Genomic DNA, 27960 nt, shown 5'->3' with positions numbered 1-27960 from the left:
TTACACTGGAACAAGATTTATTTTGATAAGAAGTGATGTTAACAATTCAAAAGCAGTGGCATCATTTTGCATATATTCAGACAGTCCTTTTCTACACAGTGTGCAAAACACCCCAACTTGAGATCATCACGCAACTTTTAAAATACTCTTACAAAAAATACGCTACATACACTGCTCAGAGAAGTGTTTGTATTTGCCTTTTGGGTTAATTACGTTTCCGGTGATTTTACCAAAAAGTGCAAATGGTACTGAAACAGTGAAAAGTTGGTAAGGTGCATTATGTTTAATACATGTTTGTGGGCATCCTCAGCTTTTTTTTGTTGGTATATTTTGATCGCATGCTGAAAAAAATGCGGGCGATAATGTACTATTACACTTCAAAAAATGCAAGCCAGAATAGCTATTTTGTCGCAAATGGTAATGGTATGAGAGATGTTCATGCTATGAAGCTAAAATATCTGATTAAGCTTTCCATGTTCTTTGGCTAACTACCTGCTAGTCAGTGACGTGCTGTCAGGGGAGGCAGAGAGGGCACAGCCTCTCCTAACATCATGGATATATAGAATTTGAATATATTAAAGGTTTATATTAATTCAGTGTTAAAGTTCTTTTTCATTTAACTTCCCAATTTCTGGGTTTGCTTTTTCAAAATAGCTGAATTTTGATATCATATTGTGAATATTAATGATGTTCTGGGCATCTGCAGAATTGGAGTTAGGCACGCAATTCTAATGCCTCGTGACAGAGGGCGATAGGAAGACCAAGGATTCTGATTTGGAACTGACATCCGCTCCAAAAAAATGGAATTAGTGATAGTATTAGAAGGCTAAAAGCAAGTCAACCATCCATTAATCCGTTTCTCATTGCATTGACTTTTTTCATAATCTCCTGATGATACTGATGCTTTTATTTTATTGGGCAGTAGCTCAGGAGGTAGAGCGATCGTTTTAGGATTAAGGGATCCCAGTTCGAATCCCGGCTTGTCCGTGTTACATGCCGAAGTGTCCTTGGGTAAGACACTGAAACCCCAATACCCCCAATAAGCAGGTTAGCGCCTTACATGGCTGCACAGATCACGGCCGCTATTGGGAAATGTGAAGCACAATGTAAAGCGCTTTGGGAAGTCATTGACTCGAAAAGCGCTATATAAAAAATGCAGAAATGCAGAGAGAGATCCAAAATGAGCAGCACATTGACTTGATTTATAAGTTAAGGTAAGACAACAAACCTTTTTTCTATGGTGCAATTTATAGATTGTTTTTTTTTTGCGTTGACATAGGTCCATTTATTTGAAAATCTGTCTGTGCCCCACTAAACACAAGCCTCATCGCACGTCACTACTGTAAACTAAATTCATTGGCTAGTTGGCCTAATAGTTTCTTTGGCTTATGTCGCAAAATCTGCCTGGCATCACACACAAACAGCAATATTGTTAATTCACACTCCAAAAAAACGCCCAATGGTAGCAAATTGTGATTTTGTGGAGGATATATATATATATATATATATATATATATATATATATATATATATATATATATATATATATATATATGCTAAGAATTATACATATCTGATTTAGCTTTCCGTTTGGTACCGCTAACCGCGTGCTAACCAAGCACACTGTCTAGTTGGAAAGACAGTGTTGCAAAACCTGCCAGGCAACACACACAGACAATCACATATTATTTCTCTAACCCCCTAATTACATAAATTGTTTTTTTACATGTGGGTGAAAATTGGCAAGAACTGTTCTAGCTGTTTTCATACATGGGGGCTAAGCCAGGTTACATAGCATGGATCCAGTTCTATTGTCTGTAAATACAGTGAGTAGAAAACAAACCAACAACATGCTCATTTATCCAGTAGTGAGTTAACATATTTGACAGAAAGGATTACTCATGTAGCAAAATGAGTTGCAGGCTACTGCATTTGTTGTTTTACTAATACTGCAGTGATTCACTCAAGAGTGGAAAACTGTAAGAAATCCACTGTATGTCCAATATGCTACCATATTTGCAACTTTGTCCAACTTTCTCTTCACTTTGGTAAAGAGGACTGTGTCAATATTGTATGAGATAAATGATACATGGAACTCCTCACCTTGGTTCAATAAAGTTGCTTTACAAGATGCCATAACATTACGTTAAACTATCTTTGCAATAGACATGGCTTAGTGAGTGTTTGGTGACAATTTCACATACAATGGGGTTAACCTTATTGTGAGTAATCCGCCTTTGTTCTTGATTAATATAATAAATGACAGTCAAAACAACACATCCATATTTTGAGTGTTGTGTGAGCTATAATAATGTAAAAACACAATGTAAATACACTCCTATGTGCCCCCTGCGACCAGTCGTTTGTGACATTTTCAAAGCTCAAAAAGTTGATGACACAATGAGGCTGAATTAATTACGAGTACATTCATGGGGCGTGTTTGACGGAGGATTCATCGCCACTAACACGCTTTCCTGTTTCCCGACTCCTGGGATAGACGCGAGCGCTCGTTTGCCGTCATTTCCTCCGACAGATGCTTGCCTCCCGTTGCGTCGAGTCGGTCTGCCCTTTTCTAACTGGGATTCTGACGTCATTTCACTGTTCAAATGCGACCTGTGACTCCAAGTGAGTCCTCGAGGCAACTTGTCCTGAATCCTTCTGTCCTCTTCTGATTTCATGCAAGGCGGTATCAGGAGTTCGAGTATATTTAAGAAAAAGTGTTGTACTATTGCATATGGAGTATTTTAGAAGAAGAATTGGTGAATAATAGTGTCAGAATGATAATCAGTCGCTGTCTTTTCGTAGGCTGCGGTCCGTGTTCAGGTTGTTGGGCTCGGGGCTTTTACACTGGACGCTAGTGCCGTTCATGGCTCCGATGCTGCTCAGCTGGCTGTCCGAGTAGCACCAGCAACACAAACACGACTGGGGGAACATGTGGAGAGAGAAGAGAGAATGTTTTAAGGATAGATTTGCAAAGAGGCTCATTTGTGTAATAGGGTAGACTTGATATCAGGCATCTTTTGTCCCGAGCTAAGCTGTTTAGAAACTATTTGAATTTGATTTCCAAATTCTCAGAATGTCCGCTTTTTAAAGCATATGAATTCCCCAAAGTTCTTTTATGTTTGTCTTTGAATTGATAAATATTCAAACATTTTGCTGATATATTTACAACAGAGGATGGTAACACATGGCTCGCAAGCCAGGTGTAGGTTTTTACATGAGTACAACTTGCTCAGCATTAAAATTCACATCTTTAATGCATTTAGATCATAAGTGCAACACCATGTTTCTGCCACTATCAGCAGCAGGGCTATAGCTGTTTTCAACCTTTAAGGCTGGTAAAAGGAAATGTCATCAGGATTTATTCCATGTATCTTTGGCAATGAGATGCATTAGAATACGCATGCAAATGTGAAATCTGCAGTCTACCATCCATCCATCCGTTTTCCGCGCCTTATCTCTGATTAATCAGTGGTCAACTCTTAAGCGTTGCGGCGGTAGTTCTACCCAACCGATGTGTCGCAACACCTGTCGTTGGGAGTCATTAGGCGATCAAACCCCGCAATTCCAACCCCAATGGCGAGCGCCAAGCAGGGAGGCAATAGGTACCAATGTTGTAAATCTAAGCTATATCTCGGCAGAGGCTCGAATCAGTGACTTCCCAGTCTCAGGGCGGGCACCCTACCCCAAGGCCACTGAGCTGGTATGACGTCTGCCTTCTACCATTTCCTGGATTTTTTTTCAAGTGTATAGTTTGCATAAATTATAAAAAATGGCAATCAACGATCAGCGATGCGCATGAGTTTTTTTTAAAATGTTTGTAGATTTTAAAGATGTCCAAAAATTTGCATCTATAAAACGGAATGCGAGACAAATAATGTCCACTCGATTACCAAGTTTAAAACTGTGACCATGTTTCAAAGCTGAAAGTAAAAACATCTGTATCTATCTAGATTGCAGTATTTAGTTACATTTTTACAATAAAACTATTCTCCTTCTTCTTTTCTGAGCCACATCGGTATTTTGAATTGTTAATAAGGTCGGTTTCCCATAATATTAGTTTAAACAAATGACCTGTTTTGGAATTGTAGAATAAAAAATAATCACATTCACTGGTCTTGGGGATCAGAAAATACTTATCTTTTTCTGATTTGATCGCTTTTATCAACCAAATACTAAGCATTTAGATGTGGATATAATATCCTTATTATGGACCTGGAAGTTTAACTAAGTTAAATGCATTTTAATCCCTTTGTCAAGCGTAACTTCAGGATGAATGTTCTCTGCGTGTGGTGGCGAGAAAGCTTTACACAAGAAAAAAATAATTGCCATTTCAACAAAGAAAGAATTGCAGCATTATGGTAACCATGAGGTAATGTGAATTGAGGCATTGTCATAGTTTATGGATGGGACCTTATTTTTTTAATAAAAACTGAAGATGCAGATCCAATCATATTGGCCTGGTTCTGTCCTGATACTGCTCCATTGGATAGGATTGGAGCATCCTTTATTGAAATAATAGTTTTTTTAAAACCCAACTTTTAGGACTGGAAGCAAGGAAAGAGCTTGCTGAGAGAGTTGATAAAAATATTCTGAGATGGTTTGGACATATGGAAAGAATGAATGAAGGCAGTTTGACTAAAAGAGTATGTAGTGCAGAAGTTGTTGGAAATAGAATTAGAGGAAAGCCCAAATATGGTTGGATGGATGGGGTGAAACATGCTCTGGATGTGAGGTCGTTTGATTTCCTAGATGCAAGAGTGTGTGGTCGGGATAAATATGAATGATAAATGATAGTTAAGAAAGTCTGATATTGACACATATGATGCGGAGGGGGTAAACCTATGCTGTAAGGCACCTCTGCTGAAGAAGGGTTACATCTCACAGCAACTCACTCACTTGTTGTGCTGTGGGCTTAATGTTCAGCGTCAGGTTGGGAAGAGCAATTAATGTTTGGTATGTTCTGGACTCTAGCTAACTCCCTCTAGAGGGTTTATGGCTTTGGTTTATTGACATTAATTGATTGAACTTTTTGTGTCAGTAGAATTGTTTTACCTTAAAGCAGTTTTTGAACTTTTTGCTGACAAAGTACAGGATGATGGGGTTGATGCAGGAGTTGATTGTTGCAAGGTTGATACTTAGATAGTCCATGACCAACAGGAAGCTGGGGATGTAGTATTAAAAAAACAAAAACATAAGGGTTGCTTCAGGTGTAAATATACTGCGTAATAATAAAAAAAAGTTGCATGCAGTGGTAAATGGTGGTCCTTGACTTACTTGAAAAGTTCACAGCGGGTTTCGTCGTTTTGGTAGTAAACCATCTTCTTCAGGATCCTGCTGAGGTGAAGTGGGAACCAGCAGAGGGCGAAAATCAGGACCAGGCAGAAGACGGCCTTGGCCACTTCCCTTCTCTGCAGTGAATGGGCGGAAAAGCATGAAAGTTTTTATTAGAGTGAAGAGGTCTTTGAAAAGCAAGGATGTTAGAGACAAACAAGTCCATCAAGAGTTTTGTTGAAACACTCCAATGCTTTGACAATCCTGTTTTTAAACTACCAAGATGTCCAAACTCTCTAAACATGTTTTATAGGGCTTTTTGGCTAACCAAACATAGGTATTTTCCGTTGGAGTGCATCCTTCATTTAATTTAGATATAACTATAAATGTCTCAGTTTTGTTTCTACCTGTTGCACCAACTCGGATGCTAGCTACTCCACTCTTCTCCCTTTATTCATCTGTTTTGTGTACTCTTTCTTTCAATGCTAGCTATTAATAATAATAATAATAATAATTTCCTTTGTATTGTCATTCTTTGTAACAATGTACACAGAACGAAATGTCGATACACCTGACCCGTTGTAGCGAGTCGATGCAGCCGCAGCCAGAGGGCGCTGCCATTATACCAATTAGGTATGTCTCGGTCGAGGCATTGAATCTAACATTTTGCACTGTATCTTTTGGAGTTTGAAAATATCTTGTTCTAATGCTTCCATTGGAACTTGATAACAGGCAAGCTAACTCACGAGGTATCTATTTATTTCTACCAAACCATTTTGTGGTGATTCTTAAGATGAATACTCTTTCCGTCTTTCTTTCTTTCTTTCTTTCTTTCTTTCTTTCTTTCTTTCTTTCTTTCTTTCTTTCTTTCTTTCTTTCTTTCTTTCTTTCTTTCTTTCTTTCTTTCTTTCTTCTAATAGTTGCAATCACTATCTGGTGATGTTAGCTGTATTTGTGGGTTATGAACAAAGGCCTGCAGACCGGACCATTTAAAAAAGTTGAAAGTTATCTGGAGGCTGCTTTTTATTCAAAAGATCCATTCCAAAGAGTTACAAATAAGTCTTTAAATAACTTGTGAATTGATTTGGTCTTCATTGGCTAAAACAACCACTTACTTTGGACAAAACTATCTACATGTTGAATGAGCTAAACATAAGATAATTTTAATAATCTATTTTTTTACGCTATCATGTGTAAACCAGGGGTCACCAACGTTGACTGCAGGCACCAGGTAGCCTTCTTGAACACCGAGTATCCCACAGACCATTTCTGAATGTAGCGCACCATTTTTATGTCATAGTAAATTTTAATTTTAACTAGCATGAGACATCAATGATGTGATCTGTGTGTTCAAATACATGATCGATTCTTCCAAAATTCTTTTTAAAAATAGTCTATACTTTATAGATGTTAATCACTCCGTGCCCTTATACAAAGAAGGTATTTTAGTGGTTGACTGGGCCTATTCTAGCCACAGTTTGAATAGTTATAACCTGGTGATAACATAATAATAACATAGTTACAACATTACATGTGGTATTTTAGGAATGCATATCAAACTGGTAGTGCAACATGCTAATCAGTAACAAAAAAATTAGTTCTTATCTGCAATAAGGTTGGTGCTCCCTGAAATGGACCAAACAATAGTTAAGCCAAAATAATTTAGGTGGGAATGAATAATTAATTATTAGACCGACCTGTTTTAAATGCTCGCTCAGGGCGATCCGCAGATTTCCGTTCCGGTTAAGCATTTCACAGGTCATCAAGGTATAGAAGATGGCAGTGCAGGTCAGGGGTACACAAAAGTAGAACCCAAACAGCCACCAGTCTTTTGCTTCTTTGTAAAACTAGGAAAACACACCCATATTAGCCATTTGCCAAAGAAGGCAAACATACTCAAAGGTTATACTACAGTTCAAGAATATAGTTAAACTTTTACATTTCACTTCAATCATATCACATATAAACAATCTTTAACGTTGAGAAACACACACAACTGTTTCATTTGCATACATTTTGTTTATTCTAAAAAACCTGAAACGTGTACGTAACTATTACTATAGAATAGCTACTTAACTTGCATTACAATAAATCAGGGCCAAGGTAAATGTCTGCTTGTTAACACTGTGATTTGTTGTAACCTTAGCTGTTTCTGATCCACAGCAGGTAGCAAAATTACAGTCCAATGAGATGTATAAAATATTCTGATATTGTGATGGTCAATCATGTTCTTCAGTCACAACCTTAATCAGAATGGCATGCTTGGATACGTGGGCCTTTAATGGACATGTGGAAAGTTTTGGGCCGAGTTACCTTTTCTTTACATTAATTATTCTGTCTTTGTACTTTGTTACGTCTTTGTTTATTTTTTACTGAGACGCTGGTGTGTTGTTTGTACTGTCTGAGAGTGATTACTCCATTAGGCTGCATATGGATTGAATCTCCACATGGCCTCAGGTTTTTGTGGATTCAGGTTTCAGGACTTGGTAATTGTCCCCAGCCTGTAATCAATGATATCCTTGGAGAGGAATGAGTTGCTGAGATAGGGACAACTACAATTAACTGAAGAACTACGCCTTTTGAGTACAAATCTAGACGGTCAATAGTAGAAAACAGGTGTGCGTCGAATCAGCTTTTTATTTTGGTTAATAGTCAAAATGAACTTCATGTGACACGTTTTTTTAAGAAGTAGCAAATTTTTGACACCGTTCCGCACAGATAAACAAGTGGTATGACGACCTACCACCATGAAGTCAGACTTCGGTTGCAGCATGCAGGTGTGCAAGCTTTGGTTTCGGTAGTTGAAGCTGACGATGTTAAAGCCCACGGCTTCGGGGATGGCCAGTACCATCGAGAGAACCCAAATTGAAAGAATTTCCATGACGGTAAAGAGTGGGATTCCGACGCCCTGCACTCGACTCCAAGATGCCACAGCTCTGTACCTGCCACACAGGAAGAAACAGAACGTTTATAACTCAAGATCAACAGTATCTAAAACTATTGGGTGCCAAGACCTTGGATCTGTTGTATGCCATCATCTAGAACATGCTGCTTGGGTCAACATTTTGGGTAGAAGGCTGTCAACTGGGCATTCTGCAATTACTTACATTTAATGTTGATGATGAGTGTTTATTATCTGTTGATGCCTTTGAAACATCCATTGCAGCCTGGTCACCCTTGAAATGTCCGTCCCCTTAACAAGCTTTCTTAATGTTCCTTATACTGAGGTTTTCCTAGTTTTTCCTTGCCCTCGTGTAGGGTTCAGATCAGTGGATGTTGTAATAGTTATCTGTGCAGTCCTATAAAACGTTTTGTGCTTAATGCCTACCCAAATAAATACAACTTGACTTGACTTAATATTGTAGTAGAACAACCACCAAAATTGGTTACCGCCTACTTCATCAAAATTGAAAAACAAAAATTATGAAAATGAATTCCCCCCCAAAAAAAACAAACAGACAAAATAAAATTCAGTATTACATATTTGATCATTTGTAAACAAAAAAAAAGAAATAAATAGATAAGTCAAATCAAATTGAGGCAAGTAGTAAAATGGTCATTTTTGACCCAGTTTGGTGTATTTTTGACCCAAGTGTTTTTAATGTGCCTAATGGTTCAGAATCATTTTTGCAGTGACATTTTTGCACACAAGTATTCCTCTGCTAGCAGGCCCCTAATTGCAATGAAATAATTTTATGACACCAAAAATGTACAATATAAGTCACCTGTACTGTTACTAGATATTGCACAACCAATATCCCTTATCAGTGTTGTGCGGTGAGGTTTGTCTGTCGAGGCACTGTCACACTTACAAATAAATGAACATCCATAGCAAATGTATCCATAGATAGGTAATCCTCTATTATGAAAAAAAAGCCCATGCAAGGAGTAAAAAACTAATGTATGGCTCGACTTGCGGTTAGCTTGTAAATACCATTACTAATTCTATTGTTTTGGTTTAGGTGTGCGCCAAATCAGAATATTTAATCTTACTATCACCCCCTGCCATGAGGCACGTGGCTTGCATGCCTCACCTTCCATCTGCAGACGCTTTGCACAGCACACATTACGTACTCACTTTATTAATAATGTGCAAAATATAATGTGAATATTCAGCAATTTTGAAATGGAAAATCCAACAATTGTTAAGTTAAATGAGAAATAGCCTTAACAAATAAATATAACCATTTAATATATTTTTGACTTTAATTTTTTATTTTATGTATTGATTATGATACCTCTTGATATATTCTAATCTTTATTTCTCATATTGGCATCTTGCAGCTAATGTTTTGTTTCACTCTCTTCCCGTTTAAACAACAGCGCACCAAGTAGCACCACATTAAACTGTCGAGTCAGCATGGCGCCCATCAAACTTTTAACGATTCATGTGGGAAGATAATCAATTGTTTATTTAAAATATCTAATATTTATCTACGTGATGCCGCCAAACAGACCCTGGCCCCCGTCTTTGGTTGAGAAGAGGGGTCCGCCCGTCGGCTTGTTTGCTTGTTTGTTTGATTAATAGAAAAGCTTGTTGAAAATGTTTTAGTAAACCAGGCATCAAGATTTTATGGACAAAACAATATATTTTTCATGGCACATTTGAATCTCTCTGTTCGACAACATGGCGGCATGTATATTTTACGAAATGCTAAACGAATCAGTCCTATTTCTTTCATTCTCTAATGTTGCAACTAGGAGTGTGGATATTTATGTAAAAGTAAGTTTAAAAATAACGATTTAACTCCTTTAAGTGAACGTAAACCTAAATAATTTTAATGTTTATATGTCACATGGGCATCTAATAGTTGAAACATGTCATTTTAATTATTATTTTGTTATTGGATATTATTTAAGAAATTAAAGCCAGCTGTCCCTTCCAACCCATTCAGAAGGCGGACATTTTTCTGTCCACCGCAAAAGGGTGGGCACAGTTCTATGTACCTACAAAGTACAACTAAATACAGTTATGATGGCACAGTCTAAAGCACAGAGTATGACAATACAGAAATTCCCCTCATTGAAATATTCTACCAACTGTATATACTTCCAATATTTGCAACTATTAAAAAATAGAAGGGCAACACGGCGCGGCGCAGTGGTTAGCACTTGTGCGGCACAATTCTGAGCTCATGAGATAGAACCTCCTGTGTGGAGTTTGCATGTTCTCCCCGTGCTTGCGTGGATTTAATCTGGGCACTCCGGTTTCCTCCCGCATTCCAAAAACATACATGTCAGGTAATTTGGCCGGTCCAAATTGTCCCTAGGTGTGAATGAGTGAGTGAGTTGTCTCTCTCTGTGTGCCCTGCATCTGGGTGGCAACCAGTTATGGGGTCCCAGCCCACTGCCCGAAGATAGCTGGGATGGGCTCCGGCACCCCCGCGACCATGCTGAGGATAAGCGGTGCAGATGATGGATGGATGGATGGATGGATTAAAAAAAGTATTAACACTAGGGGGTCAGTTTATATATGCATATTTGGTTGTATGGAGGCGTGGCTTATACAACACCGACAAAATCAATTGGGGAAAGTAGGAACAGAATTACGTTGAAAATGTGCTGAATTTTGGGCTTTTTAATTGTAATTTTTTTTTTGCAATAGACCATGCCTGGAGAAAACAGAATTAATATTTAAATGAAGTCGTTAGTAACTGTCTCTTATTACTGTTTTTCAGTAATGCACACAACACCAGTGCTCAGTTACCGACCAATCACAGTTTACCTACTGTATTTCCTGGAGCAGAGCTATGATTGATTATTATCAGCAGGCTGAACAACAGTGTTATCATTTGGACAGCAGATGCCAAAATTGCTGCAAGAAAAAATATTGATTGTTCTGCATACTGTAAATTTAAATCACACACACAGACACAGTAATGTTACATTTAAATGAGTTACAGTATGTCATTTTAAAGAAAATTTATTCGGATTCACTCATTCTTTAAGTACATCAGTGGGCAAACTTCTTGAGTCACGGGCCGCATTATGATGGAACCAAAACGCTATATTAATGCGTGTGTTTCTACGTACCCATAGAGTCTGGAATCTGATACCTCGGCAATACATGAGGAAAACAAGAATAACATAAGCGTATCCAATTTTCAAAGTTTCCATTCACGTGCAAATGTTACATTTTATTTTATATTTGTTTGTAAAAGGACCATTTACCGGAAATGGAAAACATTATAAAAGTATTAATTGATAAATACAATGGTAATTATAATTAACTGAAGCGAAGTTGTATAATATCTCCCTCTTTATGCACTAAATTTGATTATTTGCATTGAAATCCCCAAAATGCAATTGTCGAATTCAGAAGTGTTTCATTATTGAATGGGATTTTATAAATATTTTGATAAATAAATTGTATGAATAATAAAAAAAGTGATAGGACAGAAAGATGTCGCCAGCTATGTGAATGTTGGAATGTTGGCCATGAACGCAATAAAAATATAGTTTTTATGGGGCCCATACGAAAAGATTTTTTTTTTTCTAGCATTTTCCATATGAGGCCTCTGGGTCATAGTCTGACCACCCCTGCTCTAACAGTTCTTAAGTTGTAAAGTAGATGTCTATATTCTCTCAGTCATATACCATTACCTTTTTTGACAGCACAGCAGGGGGGGAAATGTTGGTGCACAACTTGATACTACCTTATTCCTCTTCTGTTGTGGGGGAAAACACTAATGTGTCTGTTGCCTGATTTTTGCTAAAGTTACTTTTTTTGATGAAAAAATCAAGCTAGTCAGTGGTAACCTCAAAATAGTTTTTTAACTGAATGTGTTTCTGATAAGAAAGATAATGAAAAAATATCATCCAAACTGTAGCCAACAACTCGTTTAGCCCTATGCAGGTAACAAACACGTTTTGACAAAATTAATTAAATGCACATGTATAATTTCTAATATATTGATTAAAAGAAAAATCAACCGAAGTGTACGTGTGTGTACACATTACGATACAGACTCAATCTTTAATTTCCTGGAGATTTACAATAACCCTGACCTTAACATAACCTCTTTTTTATCGAACTAAGTTTTTGCGAAAACAAGCTCTCCAACGCATCATAGCTGTTTCCCATAATAGAAGGTCATTAACCGAAAGCCTCACAGAGCCTGTTATCTCCCCGGTTGTGTCTGCCGCACTCGGCCGTCATTATTTTTTCCATGGCGGGGGCTTCTATTAACGATCACAGGGAGAGCGGAACTTGATCTCACTGCGCTCACTCTCAGGACTGCTTTGGATGCTATACATTACATTCGCAATGCATATTTAATGCACTAAATGTTTTAAAAATAGCAAGCCATTAATTGTAATGGAATGCAAAAGAATCATGAATCATCCTCCACATGAAATCAATGGGAACAATTTGTTTACCCTAAAGGAAAGTATGGAATGCATTGGCATGCCGTGGATTGTAAAACTACGCCTTCACAGCTCCATACCGAAATAGTGATGTGTCGTTCGTGAACTAACTAGCTCTTATTTCTTGGAAGTGAAATTTATTGGTGAGTGAGGGAGACATGAATTTGTCGCTTGGCCCCCGCCACACGCTCGGTTCTGAACACGGTCCTTTCGGGGAGCTCACACTAAGCAGGACCAGGGGAGGTTAGGGCAGGGGTATTGGGGGAGGGTCACGCTAAGGGGCCCTCGCGCCAGTCTTTTGTCATGAAGTTTCTAGCATAAACAGTATAAAATAACGCACATTGAGCAGTGATGTAACTCTGTGAGCTACACATATTAAAGAAAAAACCACAACAACAACTACCATTTTGCAAGCACATTTGCATTTGAACATTTATGTGGGGGAAACACTTTTCGCAGCATGAGAGCTAAATCTAAAAAGTAAAAATTATGTACTTATAACAAAAAATGCCCAAACAAAACGTTTTTTTCAACCGGGTGTGAAGCACGACAAACCTGAGCCTAAGCTCCGCACACCTGTCCCTTACAATCGTAAGACTTTAAATTGACTGCTGGGACAGCGCACTGCACCGGGTCATTGCATCTCCATTTCCCATTTGTTTGTTTTTTTAATGTTTGTGTATTGTCAGGTTTGATTTTTTTGGGCTATCTTATTTGCTTTGTGACCCTTTGCATGTTTGTAACTTTGTTCCTGGGTTTGTTATTAAATAGTCAGTTATGCATATTCCCTAAATGTATACTTAAATAGTTAATTTTTTTGCTTATTAAATTATTTTTGCTCTAGTATGGCATTTTCAGAGCTATCAAATACTCCTAACTTACTATGCCAGTTTATAGAAAATTACTCAAGACATATTCTATATTAAAACTCAAATCTAGAAAAAACTCAAGCAATGTTAATTTCTGTAAGAAAAATGTTGATTTTTTACAATAACTTTGATTGTTACAATATTAAACAGCTATATTCATACCAAAACTGTACAATAACGTTATTAATGATCGCTACTTTGTGGTTTGCAGTTTTTTTGCCTAAGAATAGCAATCTTAAATGCTATTAGGGAAAATATTTTACCATAATTAAAAATTCTATTTGGCAATTCTGGAAAAAGAAATTCAATATTTGGCATCTGTGCATATTGATAAACTTCAACGTCTACGATACATACATGGATTAGATTTCATCTGAGCTCTTGATCATCAAATAATGTAGTAAAACATTATTTCAAAAAGTATACGTCCTTTACAAGTTTGGAGGGCTCCAATTAGTTACTGCGCTAATTGTAAAAAAAATATTCATTCAGACATGGTGCATTCGACTGCTAGATAGCAGCGAATCCCAACAAATACAAAAGACAGACAATACTTTCTTGTGAATGACCAGTACTAGCTCTGCAATCGTCGGAAGATAGCGAACGACGTATTAAGCCGTCCTTGTGTTGAGTACTGACCTGTCAATGCTGAGAGCACAAAGGTTCAGGACGGTGATGCCCACTGATGCTTTTTGAAGGAAGGGAACCAGCTTGCACAGGAACAGACCGAAAGTATTGTAGTAAAAAGGCCACTGTGACGCCAGAAGCTGCACGAGAAAAATACAAATCACTGTCAGAAGCTATATAACTCAAAATTTTGAACATCCCTCTAATCCTAGAAGTTGGATTAAATACAATACTTAATCTTAAATCAGTCACTTTCAGTGATGACTGCAGACGTGAATTATTGAATATATATGTGAGTGAGTGAAATGTCAGTTGTTGATATACTTTTTCTTTAACTAGGGTCTTGGATAGACTAATGATAAATAGTTTTGCTGGAATACAGGAAACAGGGAAAAATCAAACATTTTTTATGAAACCAACAGTAATCATTAGGAAATATACCTTTTAATATTTTATTTGTGACAATGCAGAATGTCTTTCAGTTTTCTTTGCATATATAATTTTGTTCACAACAGTAAGATTAATACATACATTGATTACATCCAGGATAAAATACCATTCTATAAAAAAACTAACACAAAAGCTAATAAAGCTAATAAACTCTAAATTAAAATGGTAAATTTGCTTTAAAAGTAATTCACAACATAAAATAAAAAAACACATACCAAAAAAAGAATGCTATTTAAATCTATCACAATTACAATCCTGCAACAAACTATACATTTTCTTCATGCTTTCCCTTTCCTACTCTGTTAAAAACATACTTGAACAAATCGTATGCCTTTGGGAGAGTCATTAGCTTAGTTTAAGTGTTATTTGAATCAAACAAAGTGGTCTTATTGATATCAATATAGAGTATTTCATATACAGTATATAGAAAGATACAGCCATTTTTTCTAGTAGTCTGAGTTTAAATAACAAAAAACATTTTTTCTTGTTTGCCAAATAATTTTGCTCACTTTAAGTACGTTTTTATAATTTAAGTAGAAATTATGTTATTAGTAATTTAAGTACTGTTTATTTATTAAATAAGTCATACTTAAAGATTACTCAATACTTATACTAAATAAATAAATCCTTAAAATAAGCTAAATTATTGCTTCATATTTCATTGAATAAACCACAAAAAATATCTTGAATTAATAAAAAAAAAAAAAAAAAGAAACATTTTCTGCATTTTACATTGTATAAACTGCTCCAACTTCCGTGTACATTTAATTTTACGGGTCTGACTTTCAAAAAGGACATTGTGTGATATTAAGCCCTTCCTAGTGGTAAAAAACAAAATTTCATTCATTTAAAAAGAAAAAAACAACAATTATTTGAATAATAAGCAAACATAAACGAACTATCATATAAGTGTGCATTCTTCTTAAATACTCATAGGTCAAGAGATATGTATTTCTCTATATAATATTAGGCTTACCTAAAGGGTGTTAACGTGATTGTACACCATCTTGCTACTAATCGGTACCCCAAAAAAACAAAATCCTTGTAGAAGGCTGGAGAAAAAATAAGTAAAAAAATGGTGTGGTTTGGTCACTTTGAGTCTCCGTAGTGTTTATTCTTCCTTGTGTTTTGTAACACTGGCAATTGATGGTACAATTTGTTGCAACGACATCAAGCGCTCGATTATTACACAGTGCCCCTTTAACATTTTACTTCATAGTCAAAAATCATTAGAAGCTTTCAAAGTCGGGCAGAGATGCGTACTGCATGTAGTTTTGGGCACTTTCCCTACAAGAGGTAACCGAAATGCATCAATCCTAAGATAAGGCAAGAGAGCGCTATGTTGTAGCTTCCTGGAACTTCACATTGTGTACGCCAGCTGGTGAAGTTTTCCCACAGGCGAGAGGAAAAGCGCTCACGTCACTGTTTTGACTCTGCCGTGTGCTTTGATTATTTTAGGCTTCACCGTTGAAACTCCAAGGAAGAGGACGCAGGAGAAGCTTCAAAGTGGCCTTGGCATTTTGTTTAAGCGTTTTCCGCTTCTTAAGCTAAAGAGCTGCCGTGACACTCCCTTGAGCGTTTATCATCTTGAAAGCTCGAACTTTTGGAGTTTTGTGCTGGTTATTTTGGGTCTTTGTATTGATCTAAATGTTCTTGTTTCCAAGAGCACTTTTTTAAAGAGACACTGTGTATTATTTGACCACCAGATGTCACTGTGTAGTGGACTGCAGAAGTGGCTACTGAAAAGCACAAGGAAGAATCCAAATTACAGTGACCAAAACGCACCATTAGCTTTTCAATTTTTACCCAAGGTTTTTAAGGTTTTTAGGTACCCGCAGCAGCAAGATGGTGGACAATCATGTCAGCTCCTTCTCGGTGAGCATCATGTTATGTAAAATAAATACAACTTTCTTGACCTTTGCGTATTTAAAATAATGCACATTTATACATCCGTTCATGAATCTTGCTTATTAATCAAATCAATCTTGTTTTTAATAGTGAATGAAGGTGTTTTTTTTAACCACTAGGAGGCACTAAATAATAGAAAATGCCCCTTAAAAACAGTATATCAGTAATACAGGGAGTGTAGAATTGTTAGGCAAGTTGTATTTTTGAGGATTAATTTTATTATTGAACAACAACCATGTTCTTAATGAATCCAAAAGTCTCATTAATATCAAAGCTGAATATTTTGGAAGTTGGAGTGGGGCTTTTTTAGTTTTAGCTATTTTAGGAGGATATCTGTGTGTGCAGGTGACTATTACTGTGCATAATTATTAGGCAACTTAACAAAAAACAAATGTATACCCATTTCAATTATTTATTTTCATCAGGGAAACCAATATAACAGCTCAACATTCACAAATATACATTTCTGACATTCAAAAACAAATCAGTGACCAATATAGCCACCTTTCTTTGCAAGGACACTCAAAAGCCTGCCATCCATGGATTCTGTCAGTGCTTTGATCTGTTCACGATCAACATTGCGTGCAGCAGCAACCACAGCCTCCCAGACACTGTTCAGAGAGGTGTACTGTTTTCCCTCCTTGTAAATCTCACATTTAATGAGGGACCACAGGTTCTCTATGGGGTTCAGATCAGGTGAACAAGGAGGCCATGTCATTAGTTTTTCTTCTTTTAGACCCTTTCTTGCCAGCCACGCTGTGGAGTACTTGGATGCGTGTGATGGAGCGTTGTCCTGCATGAAAATCATGTTTTTCTTGAAGGATGCGGACTTCTTCCTGTACCACTGCTTGAAGAAGGTGTCTTCCAGAAACTGGCAGTAGGACTGGGAGTTGAGCTTGAGTCCATCCTCAACCCGAAAAGGCCCCACAAGCTCATCTTTGATGATACCAGCCCATACCAGTACCCCACCTCCACCTTGCTGGCGTCTGAGGCGGACTGGAGCTCTCTGCCCTTTACCGATCCAGCCACGGGCCCATCCATCTGGCCCATCAAGACTCACTCTCATTTCATCAGTCCATAAAACCTTAGAAAAATCCGTCTTGAGATTTTTCTTGGCCCAGTCTTGACGTTTCAGCTTGTGTGTCTTGTTCAGTGGTGGTCGTTTTTCAGCCTTTCTTACCTTGGCCATGTCTCTGAGTATTGCACACCTTGTGCTTTTGGGCACTCCAGTGATGTTGCAGCTCTGAAGTATGGCAAAACTGGTGGCAAGTGGCATCTTGGCAGCTGTACGCTTGACTTTTCTCAGTTCACGGGCAGTTATTTTGCGCCTTGGTTTTTCTACACGCTTCTTGCGACCCTGTTGACTATTTTGAATGTAACGCTTGATTGTTCGATGATCACGCTTCAGAAGCTTGGCAATTTTAAGAGTGCTGCATCCCTCTGCAAGATATCTCACTATTTTTGACTTTTCAGAGCCTGTCAAGTCCCTCTTCTGACCCATTTTGTCAAAGGAAAGGAAGTTGCCTAATAATTATGCACACCTGATATAGGGTGTTGATGTCATTAGACCACACTCCTTCTCATTACAGAGATGCACATCACCTGATATGCTTAATTGGTAGTAGGCTTTCGAGCCTATACAGCTTGGAGTAAGACAACATGCATAAAGAGGATGATGTGGTCAAAATACTCATTTGCCTAATAATTCTGCACTCCCTGTACAGCGTAGTTAATCCAGACTAGGTTAGGTTACATTTATTTAGATTAATGCATTTAAAAAAAAGGATACAAAACAACAGAAGCACATTGAATCATAAAAGTGAAAATAAATAAAATGAAATAAAGTTATGAGAGAAAGCAAGAGCCAAATGTTACATTGCGATGTTCCACCCAGTATTTTTCTTAACCAACAATTGAATTTTGCGGTATCCATTCATCCATCCATTATCTGCACCACATATCCTCAGTAGGGTTGCGGGGGTGCTGGAGCCCATCCCGGCTATCTTCGGGCAGTGGGCAGGGGACACCCTGAACTGGTTACCAGCCAGTTGCGGGGCACACAGAGACGGACAACTCACTCGCTCGTTCACACCAAGGGACAATTTGGACCGGCCAATTAACCTAGCATGCATGTTTTTGGGATGTGGGAGTAAATCGGAGTGCCTGGAGAAAACCCACGCTAGCACCAGGACAGCAAACTCCACACAGGTGGTTCAATCTCATGACCTCAGAACTGTGCCGCAAACGCGCTAACCACTGCACCGCCGTGCTGCCTATTTTTTGGTATATTCTACAATAATAATCTTAACCAAATATGCCAATTGCAAAATTAACTTACAGCATACCGTTTAACTAATGTGGGCAAAAATAGCAGGTTCATATCACTTGATATTTAGTATTGTTTTACACAATCTTGGTTACGCTGAAATACAGTACTTCCTGTTTTATTTATTTTCTTCCAAAATGACATGGGCTGAGCACCATTTAGTGAATGTCAAAATTAGATTAGAATAGAATAGAGTAGTCATTGATTTTGCCATTGATTATGTAGTGTACATTGTTCACGACACGATGAGACAGTTATCTATATTTATCTATTTGTTTATCCATTTATACAATTAACAAAGTTTTGGATGTGGGTTAACGGTCAAAAAATTTAAAATATGTACAGCCTCTTAATAATAATAACTGTTCTACCTTGGTCCTTTTTGGAACATATGCTGATTTCACAATCATTTTAGGGACACTGATTTTATTTTTCTATAATTTGCAAGCCAAATTTGTGACCATAAAGCACCATTTTCCTTCTATTAGTACCCCTAACAGTTATAGAGTGGACATTGATGTCAGCTCCTTCTAAGGTGAGGCTTATTATATTTATCTTATCTGATCTCGTCAATTTAATATAAATTAAATCAAATGTAATTCAATTTTAACTAATCCAATGTAATCTAGTCTAAACTGACCCTATCTAAACTGATTTAATTGTATCCAATATAAAGTGATCCTATCTATCTATCTATCTATCTATCTATCTATCTATCTATCTATCTATCTATCTATCTATCTATCTATCTATCTATCTATCTATCTATCTATCTATCTATCTATCTATCTATCTGTCTGTCTGTCTGTCTGTCTGTCTGTCTGTCTGTCTGTCTGTCTGTCTGTCTGTCTGTCTGTCTGTCTGTCTGTCTGTCTGTCTGTCTGTCTGTCTGTCTGTCTGTCTGTCTGTCTGTCTGTCTGTCTGTCTGTCTGTCTGTCTGTCTGTCTGTCTGTCTGTCTGTCTGTCTGTCTGTCTATCTATCTATCTATCTATCTATCTATCTATCTATCTATCTATCTATCTATCTATCTATCTATCTATCTATCTATCTATCTATCTATCTATCTATCTATCTATCTATCTATCTATCTGTCTGTCTGTCTGTCTGTCTGTCTGTCTGTCTGTCTGTCTGTCTGTCTGTCTGTCTGTCTGTCTGTCTGTCTGTCTGTCTGTCTGTCTGCCTGCCTGCCTGCCTGCCTGCCTGCCTGCCTGCCTGCCTGCCTGCCTGCCTGCCTGCCTGCCTGCCTGCCTGTCTGTCTGTCTGTCTGTCTGTCTGTCTGTCTGTCTGTCTGTCTGTCTGTCTGTCTGTCTGTCTGTCTGAATAAAAATAATAACCAACTTTATAAATCCCTATTTCTGTGTGTGTGTGTTTGTATCTGGTTTATAGGCTCCAAAAGAGATGAACCAGTTTTTGTGAACATTTACACAGTCATACTTTAGGCATCGAGGAGTGTCCTTATCTAGTTTTTATGTCAAGGCACCCCCAATAAATACCACCAGAATCGAAAAAAAACCCCAAAACATTGGCTTTCATGTACAAGTGGCTCTGAAACTGCATGTGATCATACTGCTCTTTGGCATTCCCTAGTGGCTCACTGGTGCTTTTTCAACACGGCCCCAAAAACCTTGGTCAAGTAGAATGTTCAGCAAACTTAAACCGGGCCATTATGCTTGAATAAAATAATTTATCAACTTACGACTTCGAGTATTAAAAAATAATAATGTTTACATGATAGTTCATGTATTTTGCTCAATACATCTAAAAAATCATCAAAAATCAATTGTACTTTTTTGTGTTTTTTTCGAGGAGGCAGTCAACAATACTCACTGTCCCTTTTAAGAAAGTTTTATTTACCAAAAATACAGGCTGTACCTAAATGTTCAGACTCGAATTCTAGATTTTAAAATCAGATTTAATTAGGTCTTAAACTCATGCAACAAACTAGTTGCTTTTGTCGAACAAATTAACGAACTAACTAGTTAGCAGCAGTCGTTTTAACCATCTGCACTTACCACCGAATTTAGTAAACCATTAATGGTGGCAAGTGTCGTTTGGGGTGTCCGTAAAAAGTTGAAAGTAGAGTTTTTTGTATGTTTTAAGAATACCCAACTTAGTTCAAAGATTCTTTATAATTTCTTCCACCACGCCTATTTGCTATTATCTTATTTTTAGCAACACTTTTCCTGGATTTGTATAACACATTAGGTAAAAGGAAAGGAAAGTGGAGGGGGAATTGAAGAGTAACTTTATGCTCGTTCTCACTGTTTTTTCTTAGTGTAGCGTGAAAACGGTGAGAGTAAGAAAAGGCCAATCCAAACCACAAAAAAAGAAAAGAAAAAAGAACAGTTTGGTCAAGGGTGTCTAAGAAATGCATTTAATTGATGAATGAACCGACTAAGGCTCCCATCATGAATTCAAGCCAGGAGATGTTGACAGAGAGTAACACCGTTTTAAAATGAAGACAGCACCTTTAAATATAGGTGAGGCTTGCACATTGTTCAAACTACAATTATAATATTGTTTTTTTGATTAATTCATTTTTTTCTTACCACTAGAAGGCGCTAAATAATAAACACTGTCCCTTTTAAACTGTGCGGTATGTAAGTTCTAAATGCAATAAAAGTTGCAAAAACAGACATTAAAAAATACAGACTAAAAGGTTGCTAAAAAGCCAAAAGGATCATAAAATGTAACTAGACTTGAGGGATCAACAAACCACTTGCTTTTTTTGGCCTTTAAAAAAAGTCGTTTATCTTCCCAGAGTGGCTATTTTCATAAGGCGTCCAGATAAGGATAGTGACTAATGTCCCAGGTCAGCTGGAGGCGACTCGCATGTGCGGCCAATGCTCGATTCCCGTGTTTATTTTAGCCTGGCGTATCCCAGCACCTCTCATCACCCATGCGACCACACGAGGGGGGCGTGCAATAGATAACGCCGCACCCACAGATTGCGCTTTCCCGTCCATTCGCGCCCTTTCCGGTCCCGACTGCGGTATGCCGCCTCACCAGATTGAATTGCTTGTCGAATTTTGATTTTGATTGTGCCATTGACATGTTCAGATTTGATCATTTTTTTCTGTTTTCATTATTGGACACCAAAAAAGGAGATTGTATAGGATACTGGTTTGTTATTTTTGACTGCTATACCTCGCTGTTATTTTGACTATTATGCACTGTTTACATCGTTGTCACTATCGGCCAATAATGTTGCAGTTGATTTTGATTTCTACACCCTTTAGGGAGGATATGCTTTTTGTGAAGTAGATTTACTACAATGAGAATGCTAATGGAAGGACTTTAGGAACACATTTGGAATTTGATATTGAGAGGATTTTTTTTACAGTCCTTTCCTGTTCTCCTTCCAAAATCATACTTAATTGATGTCTTCTCTCTTTATATTAAGTCTCTACTAAACTATTCTAATTTATTTGTCGTTATTGTTGTTGTTATTTATTCTTGATATGCATCTTAAGTAGTGCAAGGCTTCCTGATTATTGATAAAAAAATTCGGGAAATGAAAATATGTAAAAATGGAAAAAATGAAAATGAGGAAGCTACATAAACCACAAAACGAAGTAATAGAAAACAAAAGACTTATTCAAATAGGAGTGAGAAGAAGCATACCTCAAACTTCAAATTTATCAAGACTATATATATATATATATATATATATATACATTTTCAATCGAAATTGGTTGCAGGTGAGTTGATTATTATAATATTATGTATAAAAAATACAAGTTTTGCTTAGTTTTTTAGTGAAAGTTAATATGTAAGGGTTTTGCACATTGTGTATTATTTTACATGTGCTTGTGGTAAAAATAAAACTTATTCATTACAAAAAACAATAGACATTTTAATAATAGGCAAAATACATGAACTATTATGAACATGCTTTTTATTGAATATATTGTATGTCCAAATTTTTTTATTTATTTTACATGACATGGGGCTAACCTAGAGTGAGCTGACATAATTGTCCTACATTTTGCTGCTACAGGTATCCACAAAGACTAAAAACCTTGTGAAAAGCTAGGCAACAAATGAGAATAAAAATTGTTTTGTCCTTTGGAGTCTCCGTAATTTCTATTGTTCCTTGTGCTCTGTAGCACTTGTTTTCGTGTTCACAACACAAAGGGCTCCCCAACATTGTGCCCTCGAGAGCCAGGTAGGCCCGTAAGTGCACCTGAGTAGCCTGCAGAGTGGTTTTGAAATAAGCTTACCTGTGATGTGCCATGGTGATTTTCTAGGAAATGTACTTTGTCAACTGACATGGAAAATCATTGAGATGATTTGTGTCTTGAAAAAAAAATGTTTACTGGTTGACTGTGCTTATTTCAACCTTACGTCTAATAATCACAACCCGGTAATAACATAATCATAACATTGTAATAACATCGTAATAACATAAGTTACTATTTTAGAAATGCATTTCAAACTGCTAGCTTTTTGCGCTATTTAGTAACAATCAGGTCCAAAAAGGTTGGCAATCCCTGCTCTACACAATACTGCAACATTGAGTGGTCAAATATTACAAAGTGTCCCTTTCATAAAACCAATTAATTTGGTGGAAGTTAATAGAAACAACAAATGTACTTTTTTTCATTTTTTTAAAATTAACCAACTGTGGATAGATTGTTTTTTTCATACCAACTCAGTTAAAATCCACATTTGCCGTGTATTTGATTATTTTTGACCATTGTTGCGAATAATGCATTGCAAAGGAACAGGTTCCTGGAACACAATTACTTTATTCGGAACAAGTACTATAGTGCGTTATTGATACAATTTTGTAACTTAATTGTTGTTTAAACATGTGTTACTCTGCTACTTTTTAAAAGCTAAACAGGATTTACAATGCAGTCTGTTAATTGACGGTTCCTTCTCCGCTACTGTGGTAAGACATACCATCATTCCGCCAGCAACACAACAACAACCACATCCACATGGTAAGGCCGGGTTGTGTATAAGTAACTTCAAAATGAATCCAGTTACATTGACGCCATCTTAAGCACAGTTCGAGTGAACGTAATTTCTCCCTGCTGATATTTTGATACTCTCCCTACCGTACGCACATCCAAGACATATTTACAACTATCAAAAATACTGAAATCAGGGGGTCAGTTTATATGCTCATATTTGAGTGTGTCACCAGTGGCAAATGGTAGGCAGTGTGTGTGGAGGGGGTGTGGCTTATAAAGGAACAACAAAAGTAATGGTGGAAAAGTGAACTCAGAATTGATGGTAAAAGAGTGCTGAATTTTACTCTTTATATTTGTAGTTATTTACGCAATACACCAGGGGTGGCGAAACCGGTCCTCAATAACATGCAGGACATGCAGCTCTTGAGGACCCGGTTGGCCACCCCTGCAATACACCATTCTTGGAGAAAAAAGAAAAAGTCTTGGACATTACCCAGAAATTGAAAAGGAAATATTCGAGTGGTTTCAAGGCAAAAGACAGAATGGATATTGAGTGTCTCAACTGTTACTTTGCCAGCTCTCAAAATTGCACAATACTAGAAATATAAAGTCTTCATTGCTGCCTTAGGGTAGTTTAAATGTTCTTCTATTTCTTTTATCATGGGGCTATTTTTAAGCAGTTTTAGGGGGTCAGCCAAGTATATAAATTTGTAACTAAATGGTTACTTTCAGAGTAACGCGCTACTTTTGGATATCAGTAATCTGGGTTATGATGCAATTTCGCCCCCAACACTGTTTTTGACCCAACTGTTTCTCTAGTGTAATTGCTGAACTCTACCTTGTATACGTTGATGGGAATGTCGATAACGATATAGATGAGGTCCCCGAGGGCCAAACTGGCGATGAGGGCGTTGGGTCCGTTCCTCATGCACTTGTGCTGGTAGATGATCCTCAGCAAGGTGGCATTGCCCACCAAGCCCACCACGAACACCACCACGGAGATCAGCGTGTTGATGTATTTGAAGTAGCTATTGATGGAGGTGCTCACTGAGCACATGGGCGGCGCTACCGGCCTCATCACTATCGTTGCATTGGATGACGCTGCGGCCTCCAGGTGGGCCGCCGGGCCCGGGCTGGGCCGGTGGGTAGGAGATTGATGGAGATATCCCGGAACGGCGTCCTCCTTCCCGGCTCCTCCGCTGTTTATCTGGCACATTCCTCTGGCCGCCACGCAGACCATTAGCAGCAGAACACGCAAGGCCGCGTCACCCATTATGGAACGTTGTCTGCGCTTTGATTTTCACTCCCTGGTTATCACTAAAGTACATAGAAGAGAAAAGGTTGTTATTTTTTTCTATTTTTTTCTGTGCAGGATAAGACTGTATCTATGTGTCTCTTGTAAGAATGTTTGGTATAATGAGGTAGTTTCATATTGCAATGTGCATCATCGGATAAAGAGTCGGGCAGAACAAGGTTTCAGTGCCAAAACAGAGCAAAAACTGAAACAATGAGATACATCAGAAATAGTCCTTTGCATTTTTGCAAGGGCATTTGTGCATGTACCTGTAAAAAGTAAATATGAATTCAAAACTAAAACTTAAAAAAAGATTAAAATGGAAAACAAAAGAAAAAAAATAGGCCATCAGTCCTTTAAAGCTTCATACTAACAACAATTTGTAATATTTATTTATTTATTTATTTTTAACCTATTTATTTTTGTATTTATTCATTACTTTTTTTACCCATTTATTTATTTATGTATGTATGTATGTATGTATACATTTCTTTATTTATCTATCGATTCATTTATTCAGTCATTTGTTTGTTTATTTATTTATACTATCACCTAAGTAACCCTTTACCGAAAATGTCCACAAAATTTAGTCGTGTGCAAGCAAAGTAATCACGTGAAGATAGTATTTCTCAGTAACATAAACCCTCAAAGCATCATGAAATATAAATACCTTAATTTATTGGTCACATATATTTAAGTCAATGCTATTTTAGTTAAAGTTGAGAAACAAAATGACCCCTTGTAACTCATAATTTGTCAGTAGTCCTGCACTTAGAGCCAAACAAATGCTGTGAATATAAAACCTTATTAGTGATTAATTTGGTGATGTTTCTTACGCCAGTAATATACAAAAAAGCCAACGGTGGTTTCCAAAATATGATGGAGGGGCCCCCCCTTGGCACGCTGACAATTTTACTCATGCTCACATTTCAATGCATAAGAATATTTTGCTCCTAAAAGAAATTGCGCTTAAAGACTCCACCAATTTTTTCTTTTAGTAACCAAAATTGTCCAACCCAAATTTCCAATTTCTAATCTCTTTCCATAAAAAAAATTACTTTTTGTAAAAATCTAAACCAACAAAACAATCAATTTTGATGAGTTTTATAAATAAATACATACATACACAAATGTGTACATAAATACACACTTAGGGTATGTATACCAAATTATTTTGTATGTGACCCTCAAACAAAATTTAGGAAAATTGCAAACTGTATTTTTTTGTGATCGACATCATAAATTATATTTTTCAGGTTTGATATAAATTAAATTGTATAATGATCACTTCAAAACACTATCTGCCAAGAAAATTGAATTATAGATATACTTCTTATATAACAGGGTTTAAACGAATATTTCTTCAACGATTACTCGCTGCTCACAGGAGATCCAAAACTTTGAAGGCCTTTTCCTACTTTTTTTGCAAGAAAGATAAAATCATTTTTCTAATTTGATTTTGGAAACTGCGTTAAATTTCATGGCAGTTCCAATTTCAATCGTGACCCTTTAGTTTGACACCAGGGTCAATCATCTTTCCAGGAAATGCAGATTAATTTTACCAGTATTCACCGAAACCATGTTCTGATAAAATAGATAGATAGATAGATAGATAAATAGATACTTTATTCATCCCCGTAGGGAAATTCACAAAAATATACCTGATCAACAAATAAACGTAACATTAAAGGGACACTGTGTAATTTTGATGATTAGATCTCACTGTATTGCGTGGTGTCACCGAAACGAGTGCTAAAAGATCAAGGAGGAATCAAAACTACGGACACTCATAGTGACAAAACCTCACAATTTTTCTTCTCATTTTGTTGCCAAGCCTATTACAAGGTTTTGTGTTTTTTTTTTTTGTACCTGTAGAAGCAAGATGACATTAGATCATGTCATGTGAGGCTCATTTTATAAATACAAATTTCTTGACCAATGAGTATTTTAAAAATCCATGTTTATCTGATATCTTTTGATGTATTTTTGCTTTTTATTCAAATCAATATATATATATATATATATATATATATATATATATATATATATATATATATATATATATATATATATAATGTTTTTTTTTTTTAGATAACTGTTTTTACCACTATGAGACACTAGATGATACACAATGTCGCTCCAAGCCAGTTTGCTGTGATTTACAACTTTTTTATGTTATTAACCGAAACTAGTAACTGTACTAGACCCTTAACGAATTGCAAAAAATATATACAATATGTAAACCTATATCTTTTGTATTAGAATTACGCCAGGCTTTGGGTTAAATCACCTGTCAACATTACAAAACAAACACTGATGCTTTCCCTTAAAAGAGCATGTTTCTGATGACTCCATTTCAAAATCAATGCAACGTGTCTACAGGGGAAGAAAAGTGCCATAATCCGTCATTTATCACGTGAAAAGAGCAGGTAAAGTTTTGCGAAGCTGTCTGCTCGACGGTTAAAGCCCTTTTGCATCATGTCGCGTCTCCTTCGCCCCCGAGTCGTTCCTGTTTCAAAGTCCCGCCTGTCACCAAGTACACAAAGAACTATTTAGCAGCCAGCCCTTCAAGTAGCATCACAGTTTAGCATCAACCTCAAACCCCGCCGGGACCCGTCACGGCACGCAAACTGATCCTCATCAATATTAAATACAGTTTTTCCCATTTTTTCCTTCTTCTTTCACCTACCGCTTCTTATCAAATCGTCTGCCGCCCGGCCCCCCTCGGAAAGCGTCAGGCGAACTTTCAGCTGAAGCCCCCAGACATCTGTATCACATCACATGAGTAATTAACGCGCTATCAAAGGCGCAGCCGGATCCCCTCTTGGTTTCAGCAAAGGCGGCCGTCTGCTCCGAGGTGCCGTCGCATTATGGCTCACCGTTTCCTGTGGAGCATGTGTGTGTGTGCTTCAGCGCACCAG

The 27960-nt window shown here is 37.2% G+C and overlaps 1 protein-coding gene across 1 annotated transcript; it reads right to left on the bottom strand.

Annotated features, from left to right (window-relative positions):
* On the bottom strand, positions 1-27960 carry ednraa (endothelin receptor type Aa). The gene is made up of 8 exons (XM_088342016.1): positions 27729-27960; positions 24584-25062; positions 14151-14278; positions 8018-8216; positions 6972-7121; positions 5278-5411; positions 5056-5164; positions 1-2922 (listed from the first exon to the last, which is right to left on the bottom strand). Exons 2-8 carry the CDS (start codon positions 25016-25018, stop codon positions 2785-2787), a joined length of 1293 nt encoding a protein of 430 aa, XP_088198142.1. The 5' UTR covers positions 25019-25062; positions 27729-27960; the 3' UTR covers positions 1-2784.

Source organism: Urocampus carinirostris, chromosome 8, assembly GCF_059441175.1.
Source record: "Urocampus carinirostris isolate Australia breed hairy pipefish chromosome 8, RoL_Ucar_1.0, whole genome shotgun sequence".
NCBI classification, from domain to species: domain Eukaryota; kingdom Metazoa; phylum Chordata; class Actinopteri; order Syngnathiformes; family Syngnathidae; genus Urocampus; species Urocampus carinirostris.
The sequence above is the reverse complement of the archived record's forward strand: the minus strand, read 5'-3'. Positions and strand labels throughout refer to the sequence as shown.